At 36.1% G+C, this 19,580-nt stretch overlaps 1 protein-coding gene across 1 annotated transcript in view; it reads left to right on the top strand.

Annotated features, from left to right (window-relative positions):
- Nucleotides 1-19,580, top strand: part of LOC149785733 (choline/ethanolaminephosphotransferase 1-like) — a 63,356-nt gene that overhangs the window by 9,388 nt on the left and 34,388 nt on the right. The window contains exons 3-6 of the mRNA XM_089979618.1: nt 3,937-4,078; nt 7,565-7,649; nt 9,310-9,438; nt 12,606-12,758. Coding sequence (XP_089835744.1) covers nt 3,937-4,078; nt 7,565-7,649; nt 9,310-9,438; nt 12,606-12,758 — 509 coding nt within the window. The remainder of the gene's footprint in view (nt 1-3,936; nt 4,079-7,564; nt 7,650-9,309; nt 9,439-12,605; nt 12,759-19,580) is intronic.

Below are 19,580 nucleotides of genomic sequence, written 5' to 3'. Positions count from 1 at the left end.
AGATATGACCACCATTATTGAAAATGGAAAAGCCTTAAAATGTCTACTCAAAAGTCATTCAGTAGAAATCAGCCAAATTGAGCATGATAAGCCTTAAAATGTCTACTCAACTCAAAAGTCATTCAGTAGAAATCAGCCAAGTTGAACATGATAAGCATTAAAATGTCTACTCAAAAATTAAGTAGAAATCAGCCAAATTGCACATGATGATACTAAAGGAACACTACAGCATAAATTTTCAAAATGTTTACATGGCTTTCATTTTTTTTCCGGTTACCTGCATATGGACAAAGATCCCTGATTAATATATTCCCTGACTGACCTTAACCAGTATATGGCATGTGATACCATTTAGCCATGACATATACACTGGCAGAATTTTATGAAATCTCTCCAGCTGTCACCAAGTTATGGACTAGACAAACAAATGTTAACAGAAGGATGCATGGATAGAGTGTTAGCATAATTTTCCCAATGTAAGGTGGCTGTGACAATGCGTCAATGGTTATATCATAATTTAACATGGCACAAGAAGTGTTTTTACCTTGACATGACCATGAGAAATAACATAAAAGATATATTCAGTACACTCACATTATCTGTATACATAGCTAGAGCCTGGATACAAGACGAAAATATCTTACATTTAAATGGAACCATGCAAGTGTATACATAGCTACAGCCTGGATACAAGACTTGAGTACCTTACACTTAAACATACAGCCTGGATACAAGACTTGAATACCTAACACTTAAATATACAACCTGGATTCAAGATGTAAATATCTTACATTTAAACATACAGCTTGGATACAAGATGTAAATCTTACATTTAAACAGAACCATGTAAGTGTATACATAGCTACAGCTTGGATTCAAGATGTAAATATTTTACATTTAAACATATAGCCTGGATTCAAGATGTAAATATCTGACATTTAAACATACAGCCTGGATACAAGATGTAAATATCTTGCATTTAAACACAACCATGCAAATTTATACATAGCTACAGCCTGGATCCAAGATGTAAATATCTTACATTTAAACAGAACCAATCAAGTGTATACATAGTTACAGTTTGGATACAAGACATAAATACTATACATTTAAGCAGAACCATGCAAGTGGTATATGAAACACTCACATTATCTTGGATATGATCATATTCAGCGCCATATCTATATATATATATATATATATATATATATATATATATATATATATATATATGGGTTTTAGTTCAAGACTTGGCAAGAAATATATGCACATTAGCATGTGACCATAACTTTGTGGCTAAGACTATGAAAGTCACAATAAGTCAAGATGTTCAACTGTAGAGTGTTTAATACAGCTACTTTTAATGGCTCTAAATAACAACCTTTACATCACAAGTAAGTAGCCTTGAGAGTGTGTGTGATTTGGATTTTTAATGTAGCTGTAACAATGTTTAAGTCATATCGCTACAAAGTGTGCATTGTGGCAGTTTATACTGATGTCTAGCACTGGGACATCATGCTGCAAACATGCAGCAATATGTCCCACCCAGTCACATTATCCTGACACCAGATCGACCAGTGTTAACACTAACCTCTTAATGCTGAGTGCCAAGTGAGGTAACTTGTTAGTGCCATTTTTATAAGGCTGTGCTATGACTTGGTTGGGATTTGAACCTGCAACCTCCAGCATCTAAGGTGGATGCTTTACCCACTTTGGCCAATGGAGTGGTCGACCCAGGGGCAAACCTACTTCCTAAAAACACTAGGTATATCTAAAGACATTACAAGGGTCCTATCCCAAAATCTCAAGTTTGTGTCTTTAATAATGTAGGAGATAAATTGCATTACTAATGGGTGGATAGACAGACAGACAGATATAAAGACATAATTCCCACTTTTTTAAAAGCTGCATGCAGATAACATTCATTTACCTATTTATAAACATTATGTCTGTCAATGATAATTATGAAAAGGTTTCAAAAACTATCAATACTTACAGAAAAAGTTTTGATTTACAAAGTACACTAGCTGTTTCATGACATGAAAAGCAGAAAACCAATTTACATGTCTCGGAACTTAATGACATAACTAATTACACACATTAGTTATGTTGAGAAGACTTTTATTTTAATGTTCAATACTAATTATGTCACTTACAATTATACGCAACAGAAACTCTTGCAGAAACATTATTTTCCATGTAACCAAATATGATATTCCAATTGTTCATAATATATCAATTTTCTATTTGATTATCATGACTGTAGAAGGAATGGTTGTGAGGTGCTGACAAATAGTAATGGGAAAAGGAAAGCTGCAAATAACTTATGCACATTACTTATTATTATTATTATTATTACCTCTAGTTTTATCATTAGAAAAATAAAGCTTTAACATTTTGTGGTTTTTGTGTGAAGCTGTCAACATGAGATGTCATAGTATTTGTGATAGCCGAGTTTTTCAGATTATGAGGCATTCAAAGTCAACTAAAGCTGGAAACAAGAAAATTCAGTTCTTCCCTTCAGATGATAATTTAAAAAGATGTTGAAATTATTATATATTTTTGGGTACTGGACAGCAGTACTCTTTTACATGGAAACATTTATACAAACCATAATTTTCCTCTTTTCAAGAACACAAATTTAAGCATATTTTGTAAACAGAAACTAAAACCCCATTCAGTGGACACACTGTAGGTAAAGTATATATATAATCCATCATAGTCACACTTCTCAGCGTTAGAAATGAGTTTAAATGGGGAAAACGGTTGTGGATTCTTTAATATACTAGAGTTACTGCCAGCCATATTCACTTGAATACTTCAGAAAAACAGTGTTATTAAAGATCCTTTATGATGCCTGTAACTATGTAGATAGCATGCACTGCAGTCATGCACTCAGTACAAGGTCAAAGGGGTGAGTATACTTTAACTCTCCACATCAGTTTCCAGTAACCATAGCTGTATTCATTATATCAAATGTATGTCCATTCCTCCATCACTAATTAATAAAAAATTTATTACTGCGATTTAAATTTGCTGTAAACATCAATTCAGAATCATGCTATCAACTAGATTATTAATAATCAAGTGTTTTTATTAATTGTTTTGAGATGCCCTTGTTTTTCTCATTTCAACTTCATGTCATTTTTCATAGCTTGGAGGCATGTAGCTCAACAGTATTAGATGTACTTTCAGTTATTTATTCTTTCTTTTTCTCCCTCCTTCATGAAACTAATAACATCTGTACAAACAATTTTTTGACAAAACACATTTCCTGTTTTGGGATGTGGATTTTCATTATGCTAATGTTTACATGGAATCTTCAGCTTCTGTAATAACAGCTACATTTGTTTGAAAATGTATACCTTATCTATGTGTGCTATTTATAAACACAAAAATGATGCTTGATACTTTTCAAAATCGGAAAGTTTGACTTCCATCATCTTTTTATATCCAAATGTTTGACAGTACATTATGGGTCAGAAAATTTAATTTTTGCAAGGACTTCAGTGCCCTAAAGATTTTTGGAATTTTGTAGTTTTTCATATTATGCTGTGGTGCTCTTTTACTGCTTTTCATTGGAAGTCAACCAAATTGAGCATACTGTTATTAAGACCTTTCAAACTTACACAGTCAGCCCAGATTCCCATTTAGATGTAGCAGCCATTGCAAATAAAAGCTCCTTAATTGACTTTTTCTCAAAACTACTAATGAAATTTAGACCAAATATAACAAAGTATGTTACTACCCTAAATAATGTGACCACGAGCAGTTGGCAACTAAAGCAATCAATCTGTAATCAACCTTAGACCCTCATGGACATTTTGTTGTTTGTTTAAGAGCCAGGTGACATGTCATAAAGATGATTTGCTATATTGAAAGAGAGGTTTAAGTATTCTAACAGTTTTCAGGGATCTTTTTGTATTGTATTTCCAGTATTTGTCATGGCAGCAACATGTGTGGCACTGAGGATGGGACAGGAGCCAATGCTGTTATTGTTTGCAGTCTGTTTGGCTGAGATTTGCTTCTACGTGGCCCATTGGCAGACCTATGTGTCAGGAACCCTAAAATTTGGGAGGTGGGTTGCAGATAAATAAGGAAAATGGAAATTATTTCAGTTATTTAGGAGTCGTGTATAAGTAAATATACTGATTAGAATTGAAGAGTGCCACTGATGTTGGGTTTGAAAAGATTTACCATCCAGCAGCATGGATAAATTATGGGCAAGTAAAATCATACCCAAGTTGCCCAAGCATTTTGGCAAGTAAAATCATCCCCAAGTTACCCAGGCATTTTGGCAAGTGGAAAATGTTCAGATATTTCTAGCTCTGATATAGACAAACATATTTATTTTCGTTTTATTTTGTGCAACCTGATCATAGATTGCGAAGTTTTATCCTTGGACAATTCTTTGGGATCACATTTATTTGCATAATATTGTCATTATTTCCTTAGTTTGACATTGCATAATTGCTAAAGTAATTGTGCATATTTTTTAGAAATCAGAAACTAACTTACCTGTATGAACACAAAATATTCGTTTGTGTAGTGTTTAAGTCTGGGTGTCACATTTAAATATATAGCATACAGATTGCTCTTCCCATCTTTTCAGAAAATCTTCACAAATAGTAAGGAATATTTTGATGGCCTTCGTCTGTCTGCCAGTCCATCCATTTGTCTCTCTGTCCATCCAACAGTCTGTTTATTACCATATCTCCTCATTACTGTTAGCCAGGGTGCAAATGCATGAAACTTTCTGTTATGTAACCCTGGGGGTATCCATCTGCATTATTGGTGTAATCCATTGCTCCCCATGCACAGGGTCCCATAGATGGCGGGGGCATGGGATCAGTGTCAGATACACAAACTTTATATATGCAGCCATATCAGGAACACACATACTGCTACTACTACCACTACTACTATGGACTTAGTACAGCATCTAATCTTTAGGAGCTCTATGCGCTTTACAGTTTAAATAACACCTAAATTTGTAGAATGACAAGATTAGAGAAACATACACCATGGACTTACAAAAACAAAACTGGACAGTAATTAAAGAAGTAAACATTATTAAGTCTTTAAGTCTGTTCTTATAGTCAAAATAGGTGTTTGAAGAAGTCATACATACATTCAGGGAAGATGGAGAGAAAAAAAAGACCTCGACAAACACCAAACCACAGAACATATAAGGTGAATTCCAAAATATTGGTAAGCATACAGTTTGTCAAGTTTCTGAGAAAATCATATTGGCAAACGTTAACAAAACAAAAAGTACCACATATACTTGTTATAATCTGCATAAATCCCGATCTGCGATTGCATAATGCACTAGCAGATCTGGGTCTAATCAGTTGAAAAAATAACACAGACCCTGATCTGCTAGTGCATCATGTGACCACAGATCAAAGTCCGTATAGTTTGCAGTTGGATTAGACTAATAACTGAGTACATGTATGGTACATACTAATATTATTGACTGTCAGTTTAGCAAATAATAGAAATTTAATGTCATAAATATCTTAAATTAACTCATTCTAAGAAGATGAATTGATTTGAAAATACAGTTGACACAAAAGGGCATATGTTGGTCAGTATTTTGCCTCGACATTTCTTCTTGCATTGGCTAGCTCTGCTGAATGGTGATACAAATCTAAATTAAAAAGTCATTTGCAATTTTTTCAGAAAGGAATATGTGAAGGAGAAAATAAAGTTACATGTACTTAAACCACAATTACATCTATATTTATATGTATATATACAAGGTATATAAATTCATACACTAATGCCTTCATAAATCATCCTTAACTAGGAATGTATATTATGCAAATCATGTACCACTTAACTAGATAACTCTAGTTCTGATCACTGTCACTATACATTTACTTCTTCAAGGTGTTTACATTCTCACATGATACCACACCTGTGGAGACTGCACACCTGTGTAGACTAGACATTAGTAACTACACAAATCAGTTACACAGATTCTGCTATACATATAATACAGTTACAAACATACAAATAGTTTGTAAATATGATAAACTTTTCGTAAACTTACATCAAAATGAAGGAATCTAATTTATGACCTCCGAATTGAATACAATATTAACCCTAAGGTACATGTTGAAAACATAGCTGCTTGCCTAAAAAGTCTATTTTCAGTGTAAAATTCATTGAATGTATGAGATTCAATGAGTTTTAAGTACTTAGGAAAAGTATGTAGTACAAAAAACAACCTAGCCACCCAAACTTACTTATATGATGGATTTGCATTATAACATCTAGTCGTTGTTGGAGGGTTTGGGTAACTAAGAAAGGAGTTGAGGAGAGGAGTTTCAGAAGAAAGTGGGGGCATTTGTGATGGTGATTTATTTGCAGTTCCTCTGGTTTTTATTTATGGAGATATTGTTTTACCCTTTCTCTTTCTGTCCATCTCCTTGTCTCTCTGTCCATTTCCCTGTCTCTTTGTCATTCCCCTGTTAATCAGCCACTTCTGATACTGCTGAGTGGAAATTCATTTGATGGCAAAAGTTTCAATATGGCAGCTATGTGCATGAGGTCTAGTTGGTTGTAAATGAAAATGCCATCTGATGCCTAATATAGCCCCCACAGTGGCCATTTTGCAAATCTTGTCATTGCTGCTGCTTCTGAGCAAAAAAGTTATATTAACATGGGGATTTCACTGGAAGACTTTATAATGTCTTTATGGAGGCCACAGCAGCCATCTTGAAAATTGTGTTATCGTTACTCCTGAATTGATGGTCATATCACTTGAGTATTTGACTGAAAGATTTTTTATTATGTCTAGTTGATCATAAATGAAAAGGTGCTGATAATACAGCCAGTCTTAGTCAGCAGATGGTTTCCACACTCAGCAGTTAAGAAAAAGAAAGGGTCTTATCTTGGATTCCTAGAAATTCTTTTGGGTCAGTAGAGTGTCAGTACCTGTAAGGGACTCTTGTTTTAAAACTGAGTAAGTGTCGAAAGAGATAATCATCACTATTTTTAGATGTTTACATCTGTATGTGATTATTAATTTTTTTAAATTTATTTTTATAAATACATGTTGTAAGTGTATTTTATTTATTAACTAAATTGTTCAATATGTCTTTAAAAAGTCCTAATTACTGACATAAGAATGACTTTCCATTCTGTTTTTATCTGTATTATATATACGTGCATATAAGTCATGTCTGATTGCAAACAACAAAGTCCTGACCTGCCATATCATGATGTGCTTGCAGATTAGGGTCTATGTTATTTGTCTACTGATTATTCCTTATGAACTGTACAAACCCAGATCTGCATGCGCATTATATGATGGCAGATCTTGGCCTTTGCAGTTTGCAGTTGGACTCATCTTGTAAGCATGTGTATAGTATTATAAAGATAAACGTTGAAAAAACCATGTCAATTACCAGTTAAACAACGTAGAGGATCCCAAATGTATTCGGAAGGGAGATTTTCTTAAACACAATTCTTCCTATTCACATCATCTATGGCGAAAATTGTGATAAATGCAGTAGTTTTGATCTGTTGCCCTTTCTAATTGTCTTCATTTCAGAGTTGATGTCACAGAAGGACAGTTTGCAGCCATAACTATACATGTTGTTAGTTTTATTATAGGGCCCAGTTTCTGGGATAAACAAGTAAGTAGTTTTCTCGCTAATATTTCTTTCATTGTAAGTTGATCCTGTAATAATAACAGTTCCCTTGCAATCAAGAAAAGTTGGGAGAAAGAAAAGGGTTATCTCCTAACTGGGGAAAAGCCTTTAATTTTGCAAATATTGATGAAAGTCATGGAAAAATGGATAATTTTCAGCTGCCACTTGTTGACAGAAAAAGGTATGCAATTGAGTCATGATTGAACTGATTGTGAGTTAGATTTGTAGAATCTTTACTGAAAGTTTTAGAGATTGCACAACTCTTAAGTCAGTTGAGATACAGTTACTATATGGATTACTTGTGTGTTTGCTTTAAACATGTTTGTATAGTCAATACAAGCACTCAGGTGATCTGATTGGTCAGTAGACTGGTTACCCCAGAGCCTGATCCACATTGGTATCTTCTTATGTTAAAGATAAGAAGACCAGTCTGGCATGCCTGTCATGTGATCTTGGTAAATGTTACAGAAAAAAAGTTAAATTAATCTTCCCCAATAATCCTTATGGTATGTAAATTAAAAAATAATAGATCAGATGCAATTTGGAGACTTTCTCTACTTTTTATATACTTGCCTCAAAATGAACTCTAAAATTCTGAGATCAGATGCACAATATTTGAGGTTTTCACTTTACATAAATACCCATGAGACTGCTTACTATTTGTGCATAAATAGACCTATATTGAAAACTGGGTTCAGTACTATTTTAGAAAGTTCTTTAGAGTTACTTCCCGCATTGTTTGATCATAATTAACCCCAACTTGCCCATGTGGTAAATTATACTCTCTGACCATGCTAAATATGTACAAATATACTGCTGGGTTAGATAATTTTTGATGCAGGGTCTCAAGTTCTGGGTGTCTCTGATAATGATTGTATTAAATATCTCATCCAATGTTGGATTACACTGAGAGTTGATGTTAGGGCACAGATAAGACTTTAGATCATTTTACACCCTTAACAATCTCTGAAGCTCAATGTTGGTTAACATACAGTACATCAATTATCAATTACTTTACCTATTTCGTCTACATGTCAGTCCACAACATGTCGAGCAAAGGAAGTTAACTTTGCCTTTTACACATATACCTCATGCAAACTTGATATTAACGTTGGTTTCTGTCATGAAAATATTTGGTTGAAAGTGAAGACAGCAAGTTAGAACCCTTCTAGCATCAAGCTTGCATCAGATGCCATGTCTTTTAGTAAGAGCATAAGTTGAGAAAAGTGACATTACTGAGGAGTACTTGCATTAATGGAGTATTAAATAAATAGAGACTTTTATTTAAAGGTATTTAACTTTTGAGGGCTTGTAGTTAATATGTAAAACAGTCCTTTTATTTAAACCTTTCTTCATATGGAGAGTAAAGTTAAGATTTTTATTCTGTAAATTAATATTAGTTACATTTATGCAAATTTGTATGAATTTCAGTTGTTATACTTGTTTCCAGTTATGTATCTGTGATTTAGTGCATGGTCATGTTTCAAAATTAAAATTCAGATGTTATAGGAAAGTCTCAAAATAGAAACAGTTCTTTATAATAATAGTTACATTGTACTTAGTATTGCATAACATTATTAAATTGCAGAATGAATAAGTCTATTGATAACCTTGGATTTTCATCAGGGATGTTCTTTTCTTTCAGATTCCTTTGATAGGTCCAGTAAGATTTCTGGTAGCATTTGGCACCTTTGTACCCTGCCTATACTTTATTTTTGTCAGTATTCAGTATATACTGCAGGGAGGTACAGGAAAAAATAAATCAACAGTGGCTGTAAGTATTTTGTTAAGACTCATTGTTTTTATTGTACTTCGTCCTAGAAAACATTTATCCCAAAATTAAAGAGGCTAATGATTCATCTTCTTTTTAGTAAGTTACAGTTAAACTTGACTCTTAACTCTTATTTGCAGCAAAGTTACAAACCAACAAAATCTGCAATGACCCCTTGACTTTTCTTCAGGATGCATCTCTAATGCACAAATGTGCATAAAGGGAAACACTGGACCACTGATCCTAAATGAAAATGTTACCCCTTGTACATCCAGTATGATTTTCTTGAAATTTTTTGTTGGTTCTAAATGAATGGTGCTAATCATGCCTCTAATTTCATGACCATGATTACTGTCTTTAAAATATTATTGCTACTTTGATGAATTAATAGTCATTGTGATATTGGTTTTTTTATTCAAAGACTTTTTTTGACACTTCTACCTGAACGGAAATGGTACTGATGGTCCTTTAGCAGAGATAACAGTCCTTGTGGTACCAGTCCTTGTGCTACCAGTCCTAGTGATTTTTTGATGATGCTTTCTGAAATGACCCTTAAATTATGGTACTTACTGAACAATAGCCACAAATATGAAAATATCGTTATGGTCAAATTAGGATAATGGCTTGTCTGGTTTGGACCAGATGTAGGCTTTTTATTTGGAGTTTTTCACAGAACCAAGCTAACAAGGATGCCTCATTTACTTTACCATGATCAGGCTTTTGTGTTGTCTGTCAGTTTGACTTTTGCTTATGGTAGGAGAGATGACTGACAATGCTACATGAGTTTTTAAAAAACCTGTGAGATCTAGCAAGAAGAACTTTACCACCATGTCGTTTGGAACTGCAGATGATTACAGCCAAAGTGTAATTTGCACACTTTTTAGTGAAACATGACATTGCCTTCTATCATTCCAACTTCACTTTTAAACTTTTCAAATGCATCTTTTCCAAATCAGCAGTAGCAGTACATGATATTTCTTTTCACCTTACTGGACATTGATTAAACTTACAGGAAAAGATCAGCTGCGGCCTTACTTTGGTCTTTTTTGTGATTGACAACTCAGCACAAGACATTGAATTTTCAGTGCAAGACTTCTGATGATATCTAGTTAGTCCTAAATAAAATTGTTGCTGATCAGTGATGGCATCTTGAAAATCTAGTTCTCGCTGCTTTTCTTGACAGGATGATTTGACATAGGGTTTTCAGTAAAACACTTCTCTATAAGTAGTTGGTCCTAAAATGAAAACAATGCCAGCTTGGCCTCCCAAAATTTGAAAAATCATATTACAACCACATCTCCTAAACCGACATTTTCAGCCAAAAGAAAAAAGAGCAAGCAAACACATTTTTTCTTGTGATATTTGGTTGGTCTTAAATGATGCTGTTCTAATACCAAAATGGCTTCTTTGTTCACCATTCTAAGAATCGTGATGTGGCTACTTTTCCCTTGCAGATGCTGCTATAGATATGGTTTTTCCACTAAAACGCTATTATAGCAATATGTAGCTGTTTATAAATGAAAATGGCACACTTCAGACCTCCAGCATGGTAGTATAGTGGTTCTTCTTGAAAATGTTGTCACTTTTCTAATACAAATGGTGGCATTAACATGGGGTTTTCTCTAAAAAGAACTTTTTGCAATATTCAATTAGTTCTGAATGAAAATGGTACTGTTGTGACCAAGAACATATCTTAACCATACTAAGCATGTGGGTATATTTTGATGTAGAAAAAAGTTCAGTGATTTTCTGTCCATGATACCAGGTTCAAGATCAAAAGTCATGAGAAAGAATTTTATACTGTACTTACAGGTACATGTATCTTGTGTACTTGCTAACTCCTACCTGTAAGAAAATAATTTTGTTACCAAACTTGGTATGCTGGAGATTCTTAAGAATATCAGAGATGGTTTCAATTTTCATCAGGTAAACATAATAAAAGGACAGAAGAAGTGGGCTTATCTTAGATTCCTAAAAGTTCCTTTCGGAATTTCGGTCACTTTGAGGTCTTTTGTTGGTTTTGTTTATTTATAGTGTGGCAGATATGTCATTAGTATCATCAACAGATAAAAGCTGTATTTCATAAGGTACAAAACAAAAAAATCCAGCTTACAACCCATGAATTCCTGCTAAAATGCATAAATTAATTTACTTTTTAATTGGACTACTTTTGACTTGTAATTTTGTCATTTGTTTACTTTTATATTTCCATTTCAGTATGGTCAGTCCATTTCAGTATGGTCTAAAAAGTGCACCCTTCCAGTTTTCTAGAACAGTATTCATCAAATTAAAATTGATAACTACAAACCTTGACAATACAAACACCACATTTTGTTTAAGCATGTAAGCGAATGCCATTTTGCAATGGAAGCATATTTTGTGGTGGATGATGATAGACTTGGAAATTCCTCAACAAATTGGCTGTATTTGCAAAGTCTTTGTGTACATTTTCTAAAAGGGATTGTGAGTAAAACTGGTACAGAGTCCGTTTTTTTTCTCACTTGTTAAGCCCCCTGTAGCTGTGAAAGTATTTGCAAAAAATCTCATACCAGTTATACCGATAAGACCTTTCAGAAAATTACCCACAACAATGTGCAAAAATGACAGTTTGTTTAGACATTTCCATGTCTTTTAAAATATGTTTAAAATTTTACTTCTGAGTAAAATTGTGAGTCATTTAACTGCTCCAATACTGCACTGGTGGCCTGACTGGTTGGAGTGTCTGCCTTGGGTGTGGAAGGTCACAGGTTTGAACCCTAGCCGAGGCATACAAAGACTTATAAAAATGGTACTGGCAGCTGCCTCGCTTGGCACTCAGCATTAAGAGATTAATGTTTGGATGGGTTGGCCTGGCGTCAGGATTATGTGACTGGGTGGGACATGATGCTACATGTCTGTGGCATGATGCCCCAGTGCTAGACATCACTATAAGCTGCCACACTGCACACATTTTAGCGATGTGGCAAAAATTGTTAAAGCTGTGTTAAAAATCCCAAAATACACACATTACCCATTCCAAATTTACTGAACTTTTGTGTTGTCATGGTTCGTAGTTATCACTCTTAATTTGTTGAAGTATTTCTTTAAGAAAAGTGGAATGGTAGACCAATTAGATTGAAACAAATTTAAGTACACATAGACTTTTGGGGTATGTCTTTTTCCTATTGCAGGGAACCAGTACAATATTTCCAGCAGTTCCCATAGGGTTAGTCAAAATTGTACAAGTCATGATTAGCTGCAAGTCTTCAGTATACACAGACAGTCCTTGTTTGTTTCTTGTGACCTTTGGGCTGGTGTCAGCTAAAGTTACAAACAAGCTTGTGGTGAGTTCATTTTTCAAAGCTTTCCATTTTCAATTGATGTGTCACTAAGTTTGGTAATTCTAGTAATGAATTACCCTATGTGTTAAAATTTATTAAATTTTTTTCCACACTTGATGCAAAAATAAAACAAGTGCCAAACCCTTGTAGATTGAACTTGACAATTTCTTCTTTGAATACATTACCCAGTCATAATACCTTAGGAAAACTACTACTACCTTGCAAATCCAGCCCTTCCAAGTTAAAATTTTTTTACTAAAAAGCTCAGTTATTTGCCCACCTAGGTGGAGGTTGGGCAGAGTGTTCTCCCCTTAATACAGGAATTGGTACCAGATTCCATAAATATCTCATTTAAGAAGCATGCTCTCTCTATACAACAGACCTTGCAAAAGCCAGAATCAGCTTTTGGAAAATATTCAAGTTGGAGGGATCTTTTCACTTCTAAGGAAAGTATAATCCATTTGCATTCCAAATTTTCTCTCTTCCATTGCTGAAAAAGTTCTGCCTTTACAATTTTCTGACACTTTGTTCTCTGCTCACATTTAATAGCACTTAGTTATTGCACAGATAGCCAATGCAACTTATTCATAAATTCAGGCTATAATTATTTTTTTATGGGTGTAAGTCTCAGTGCCTATAGAAAACTCTTTATGTATGTATAATTTCATGATGACCAGTTAGCAGCAGGGAAGTTCTACAGACCAGACATTCCAGACCAAATAAAGCTTCCTACGAGAACTTTCTCCGTAGAAGCCTCAGATTTCAAAAATAAGCCTTCCTACGAAAATTAATTTGCGTAAATTCACTCCCGACTGCAATTTTTTGTGTGCAAATTCAATGATTCTAGACAAGTAAAAAAGGGGGGGGGGGAAATTTATTCCGTCGATGAAGTTTGCAGTTTGGCTGCAAATTTATGAATAAATTTGATCAAGACCGATTCGATATCTACTACGCGGATCGTGAAGATTAATCGTGATAAAACCATGCGGCGTTGCCTGGGCGCGGCTGAAGAAATTTTTAAATTTGTTTATGTCCATATCGCCGTTGCACCAAGTCTGATGAATATTTCTCAACGTGTGAGTATCGACGCCATTGAACACCGATAAGATATTACAATTGTCCCTAATTACCTTTGGAATTTGCGTATATCGCTGCGTCACGTAAATCACATCGGTGTTCTTGTGTCGGCCACGCGAGAATATCCTAGCCGGATTAGTTTGCTTATCCAGCATAACATCATCGAAAACAACAAGATTATTAACATCGCCATCTAAATTTTCCACTGATGGAGCTTCATTGATGTCTGTGATGAATTCGATTGTGCCTTCGTCGGTATTGTCGCTAAATTCCTTTAGCACTTGATAACAACGCTGATCATCAACGGATGGCGCAACCAAATACAACTTATCCCATTTTAACCATCGCATTATCAAATTTAGCAACAACTGCGTCTTTCCAGAACCGGACGGGCCAATGATTATCATCCTTATCGAATTCGGTAACACCGCGTTGTGTTTCACCTGCTCGCGTCGCTTCGTGGCTGAAAAATCAATTACATTCATGTTACTAGAATACATGGATCTATATTGTGTTAAGTGTCGCACTCACACAGCTACGATAAATCCAATCGAAATTGTCACACGCAATAACAGGAACGCAATTGCAGGAGAATGCGAAGTTTGTAAGACACGCAAGTTTAAATTTGTAAAAAAAAAAATAGAAGAACCGGAGGAGACATTACCGCCTCCATGAAAAATCTACCTGGGTTGCCCTGGGCGAAATATCCCGGAGAAAAGCATCTGCCAGGATACAATTACTGCGGACCCGGCACGAGGCTTGATATAAGACTCAATGATAATAATCAACCAAATCCCGGCGAAGATCCAGTAAACGCCATCGATAACGCGTGTTACTATCACGATCTTGCGTATCGTAGCGGGGATTTACAACAAAGACATCTCGCTGATATTAGGCTAATTCATGCAATAGACGCGATTCCTGACAAAAGTTTCAAAGAAAAATTGGCAACTTGGTTGATAAAAGGCGCAATGAAAGGTAAATTAGTATTCGGTGCTGGTAAATAATAATGGAGCAGATATATTATTCTCCGCGAGGATTCTGGCGAGGAAAATCAGCAATTGCCAAACTCGCTAAAGCCGCTAAAGTAAAACAATCCACCGCTGAATCGTGGTTATCGAAACAGGCAGTCTGGCAAATATATCTTCCTCCGCCTAAGAAAATACCATATGCAAGTTTCACCGTCAGTGTCCCTAATGAAGTCCATCAGGCTGATTTAATGTTTCTTCCTTACGATACCGTCGACGGAGTCACATATAAATATGTCTTGACAGTCGTTGATATCGCAAGCAGGTATAAAGAAGCCGAGCCGTTATCGAATAAAACAGCAACGGAGATCGCTAAGGCGTTTAGCGAAATTTATTCACGATCTCCATTAACATGGCCGAAGCTTCTCCAGGTTGATCCAGGTCGAGAATTTCTTGGCGCGGTTACTTCACTGATGAAAAAGAATAATGTTAAAATCCGTCGCGGTATTGTAGGTGTTCATCACAATCAAGCTATCGTTGAGAGATTCAATAAAACTCTCGCGGAACGATTATTCGGATACCAGTACGCGCGTGAATTTATTCAAGATAATCGATCTCATGATTGGGTATCGAGGTTGCCTCATGTGATTAACGCACTAAATAACGAGACAACGAGAACAATAGCAATGAAACCCGCAATTGCGATTACAAAATCGAAAATACCCCTAAAGCGAGATTCCACAATTTCACCTGTGCTAGGTAGCGTCACGGTCCGGTATTTATATAAGGAAGGCGAGGCCGAAGGAGGCAGAAAAAGAGCAACCGATCCAAATTGGAGCGTTACAACACACAAAATATCAGCCGTAACAAGATCGTCAGGGAGACCAGCAATTTATTTCCTAGATTCACTAGCGCCACAACGCGGATTTACCAAGGAGGAATTACAAATAATACCGAAAGATACTCAACTACCGCCAGCGTCATTAATGTGAAACCGAATTCTACCTGAGATAATTTTCTTACTCTTGACACGGCTAAATAAACTAAATTTGACCAGGAAATTCTATCATCGACGATCCAAACTTGGCCATCCACGGTTAATCCCTGCGATGAATGTATCGTTGTTGCGTAGCCTAATTTCCATGGTGATCTTTCTGCGTTTATCGCGTCATTGACAAGATTAATATCAACGAGAATAATATCATTCAAGACTAAGATTTTTTCCTCTCCGCAGGGTAAAGTAACACTGATATTTTGTTTCCTGGTATCAGCGGGCCTGTAACACAACGGCACCTGCAATGTTGGAAATTTCTCGCAATGAAGTTTGAATAACATATCCTGAATAACATCGCGAACAATTTTCCTACTAGCAACGATCAAATGATCGGGACGCCACAAATTAAGAAAAATATCCATCGGAGTCTCGTCGATTATTCTTCTCATCACATCGCATTGAATTTTATTCGGTTGTAATCGAATTATTTTCTTAAACTCAGTCAGTAAAATATCATCGGATCTGTAATCAGCGTCGATTTCCTCATAATAGTCAACGAAATTCCTGAGCCACTCATGAGGAGATTCACCATCAATCGGATCAGGCTGGCCATGATCTCCGCACATTATCACGGCGGTATTTTTCCCCTCCAGCCAGATTAGGAATGATTTTAATACAACTAAATTTACTGTGCAAATTTCATCAAATATTATAATTTTGTTGATATATTTGTTTCCCATGCGAGCCGAATCCCATAATCCACCGCTGTATTTGAAATAACTATGATACGTACAAGAATCAACGCCGCGTTGCCTTATTTCTCGCGCTAATCTGTGAGTTGGAGTCAACACTATCATATCAGATTTCGCAAATAAATTTATCGCTCGCGTTGTTTTACCGCTACCACCAGGACCATTTAGGTAAACGAATTTACTACGTGAAATCGGGTCAAATGCGGATGCAGCCGTCGATATTTCCTCAAATTTATCTCGATGAAATTTATCGCAATCTTCGACATCGGCGTCCTCACAGTAATCTAGGATATCCTCGTTTTTTATCCTCCAAGTTCCCCAAGAACCATCGGCGATTAAATTATCCAGCCTATACTGGTATTTCTTATCGATATAAAACGAGTCCGTTGCGACCCTTACCGCGATATCAGAAAATTTATTTATCATCGACAGTAAATTTATACTCACATAAGCGAGCATCGATGATCTCAAATGCGTATACTGCGCTGATTCTCCATCGAGATAGCTAATTACGGTACCTAATTTTTCTCCGTCAATGATAATATTCTCTCTGTTGCAGAATATTCCTCGCAATACCGTATCGGCAATAATAAAGTCCATTTCGGCGTCGTTGATAAATAACCTAGCGTGTCGGTGTTTATGATCAACGGATCCTCCTTGAGTAAATTTGCCAATTATTTTTCTTCCAATATCTTTCGCGTTTTCACAATCCGTCGGCAACCACACTTCGGTTTGTTTCCTGTATGATATAATCGCCTCACTCACCGTCAACGATACTAACATTGACGAATCCAGCATATATCTCAACAACACCGTAGGGACCCATCTGCGTTGAGAGAAATGCCGACCAAACCAAATATAACAAATTTTATGTAAATTTTCAGCAAACTCGAATGAAGTAACATAAGCGAATCCGGTCATAACAAAATCAGGCAACGGTCCGTTAATTGCCACTCTCGTCATCTCGCTGGTGGGATGGCCACATTTAGCAAAATAATCCGCACAATCGCCATATCCGAGGAAACTTCCAGGATAGCACGCGCTCATATCAACGGAAATCATGTCTTCGAAATAATACTTGGTATTCCACAATCCGCCATGGCCGTATTCGATACAGCTAAGTTGAATATCAGTGAGAAATTCGTTCCTTGTAGGTTTCCACGAATTTCTTTCTCTGGCAGCGTGAGCAGCAACAGACGGAACAGTAAAACAATTCGTTAATAACTGATCAGGATTTGACGAATATTTCACCGCGATATTTTTCATAGATTCATGTAATTTTTCATCTCGGTAAATATCTCCTCGCGGTAATATAAACTGATCATATTTTTCTTCGCTCGAGAATAACCAAACTGATATTGGATCAGACGCGGCTAATATTTTGATATATCGGAACATGGCATCGGAATTATCCTTTGCGCCTTCCACAGGATAAAATTTAACAACCCGATCTCGCGGGAATATCATTACCGACTGCGACCACGCATGTGAATTATGATCAACAATTTCGATTGGAACCCCTCGAGATCTATATGGCGACGAATATAATATTTCTCCTGATAGCGTTTTCACCATGATAGGAAATTTAAGTTTCTTGCTTAACACAGCAACATCGTCAATTGATGCGCCATCAACAACTGTCTTTGCCCATGAATTAATTTTATCCAACCTCAACTGAGTCAATCCAGATCCACGACGAGCGTTTTTCATGTGCTCGATAACGCGCTCGGCAACGCAATTTATCATCGGCGATTCTTTCATCGCAGGTAGATTTTTCATGTCAGGATTATTATTTAGCCGATAAATTCCATAAACAACTGCACTAGATGGATGTGCCCTAGCATAATAAGGACTATCGATTCCCAATAATAATCCTGGCTTCGAATTTTTATCAAGAACGACGTTTTTCTTACCGCCACGTATTGGATCTCGTTTATCGCGAATAATCCAAGTGTCGTCAGGCATTTGTGCGATGAATTTTATCCCAAAGATAAATCGCTCTTCCTTGTGTTCGAATTTTATGTGCTCGATTATATTCTTGGCCCGCTCTAGGTTCATCGTGGCATCAACGGAGTTAGTTTTCCATGTCGACCAAGTGTGAATCGCTCCATCATCAAGGAATTCTCTCTTGGCGCGATCGACCTCAGGAATGATATATTCTGCCTCATCAAGATCAAATACGTCCATTATTATATTTTAGACAAATATCTAAATTATAATGAATAAATGTTCGTGGATACCAATCGGATCAACAAAATCATGCGACAAATCCTGCAGAGGCGATTATTGTGGTGCTCACATATATGCGATTCGACGAGGCAGTAAAGGACCACAGCGGTGTTTAGTTTGTCAAGTTGGCACGCGAGGAAAGACTCGATTGTGTTTATCCTGTGGAGGGAAAAATTATCGGGAATTGCTCAGATATTACAAAAAGAAATCTTCCTCGGTGATAACATGCGAAGAAGATTATATTAATCGATTCAAGGCAAATTATGATTTAAACAAATGGAATATTGTATATGGAAATGAAATCGACGATTCCTGCAATGAAAATCACACACGAGTATAGATCTCATCCTACGATCGAGGGTTACGAGGCATCATCCGATGGTACCGTCAGACATATCAGAACGAAGAAACATGTTGGTAGAGTTGGCAATTCGGGTTATTTGATATGTAACTTCAGTAATGGTGGAAAGAGAAGATCCACAAATTACGCCCTTCATCGGTTTGTATTCGAGTGTTTCCGCGGACTCATCAAGAATAATTTGGTCATTGATCATATCGATGGAAATAAACTTAACAATAAACTTTCCAATCTACGCGCTGTATCTCAAAGTGTAAATTGCATCTTTGGTAATACTGGGCGACACCCTAAATACGCCAAGGCCGTCAAATCGATAAATCAGGAAACGGGCGAGGAGATGATATTCGAATCGATGAGCGCCGCTGCAAAATATTATGAAATTAATTCACGCTCGGTGAAATTCGCGGCAGAAGGAAAAATCAATGCGACGTTTTCCTACAATCTCGG

Source organism: Sinohyriopsis cumingii, chromosome 13 (genome assembly GCF_028554795.1).
Source record: "Sinohyriopsis cumingii isolate HCF-2022 chromosome 13, ASM2855479v2, whole genome shotgun sequence".
In the NCBI taxonomy this organism is placed as follows: Eukaryota; Metazoa; Mollusca; class Bivalvia; order Unionida; family Unionidae; genus Sinohyriopsis; species Sinohyriopsis cumingii.
The sequence above is the reverse complement of the archived record's forward strand: the minus strand, read 5'-3'. Positions and strand labels throughout refer to the sequence as shown.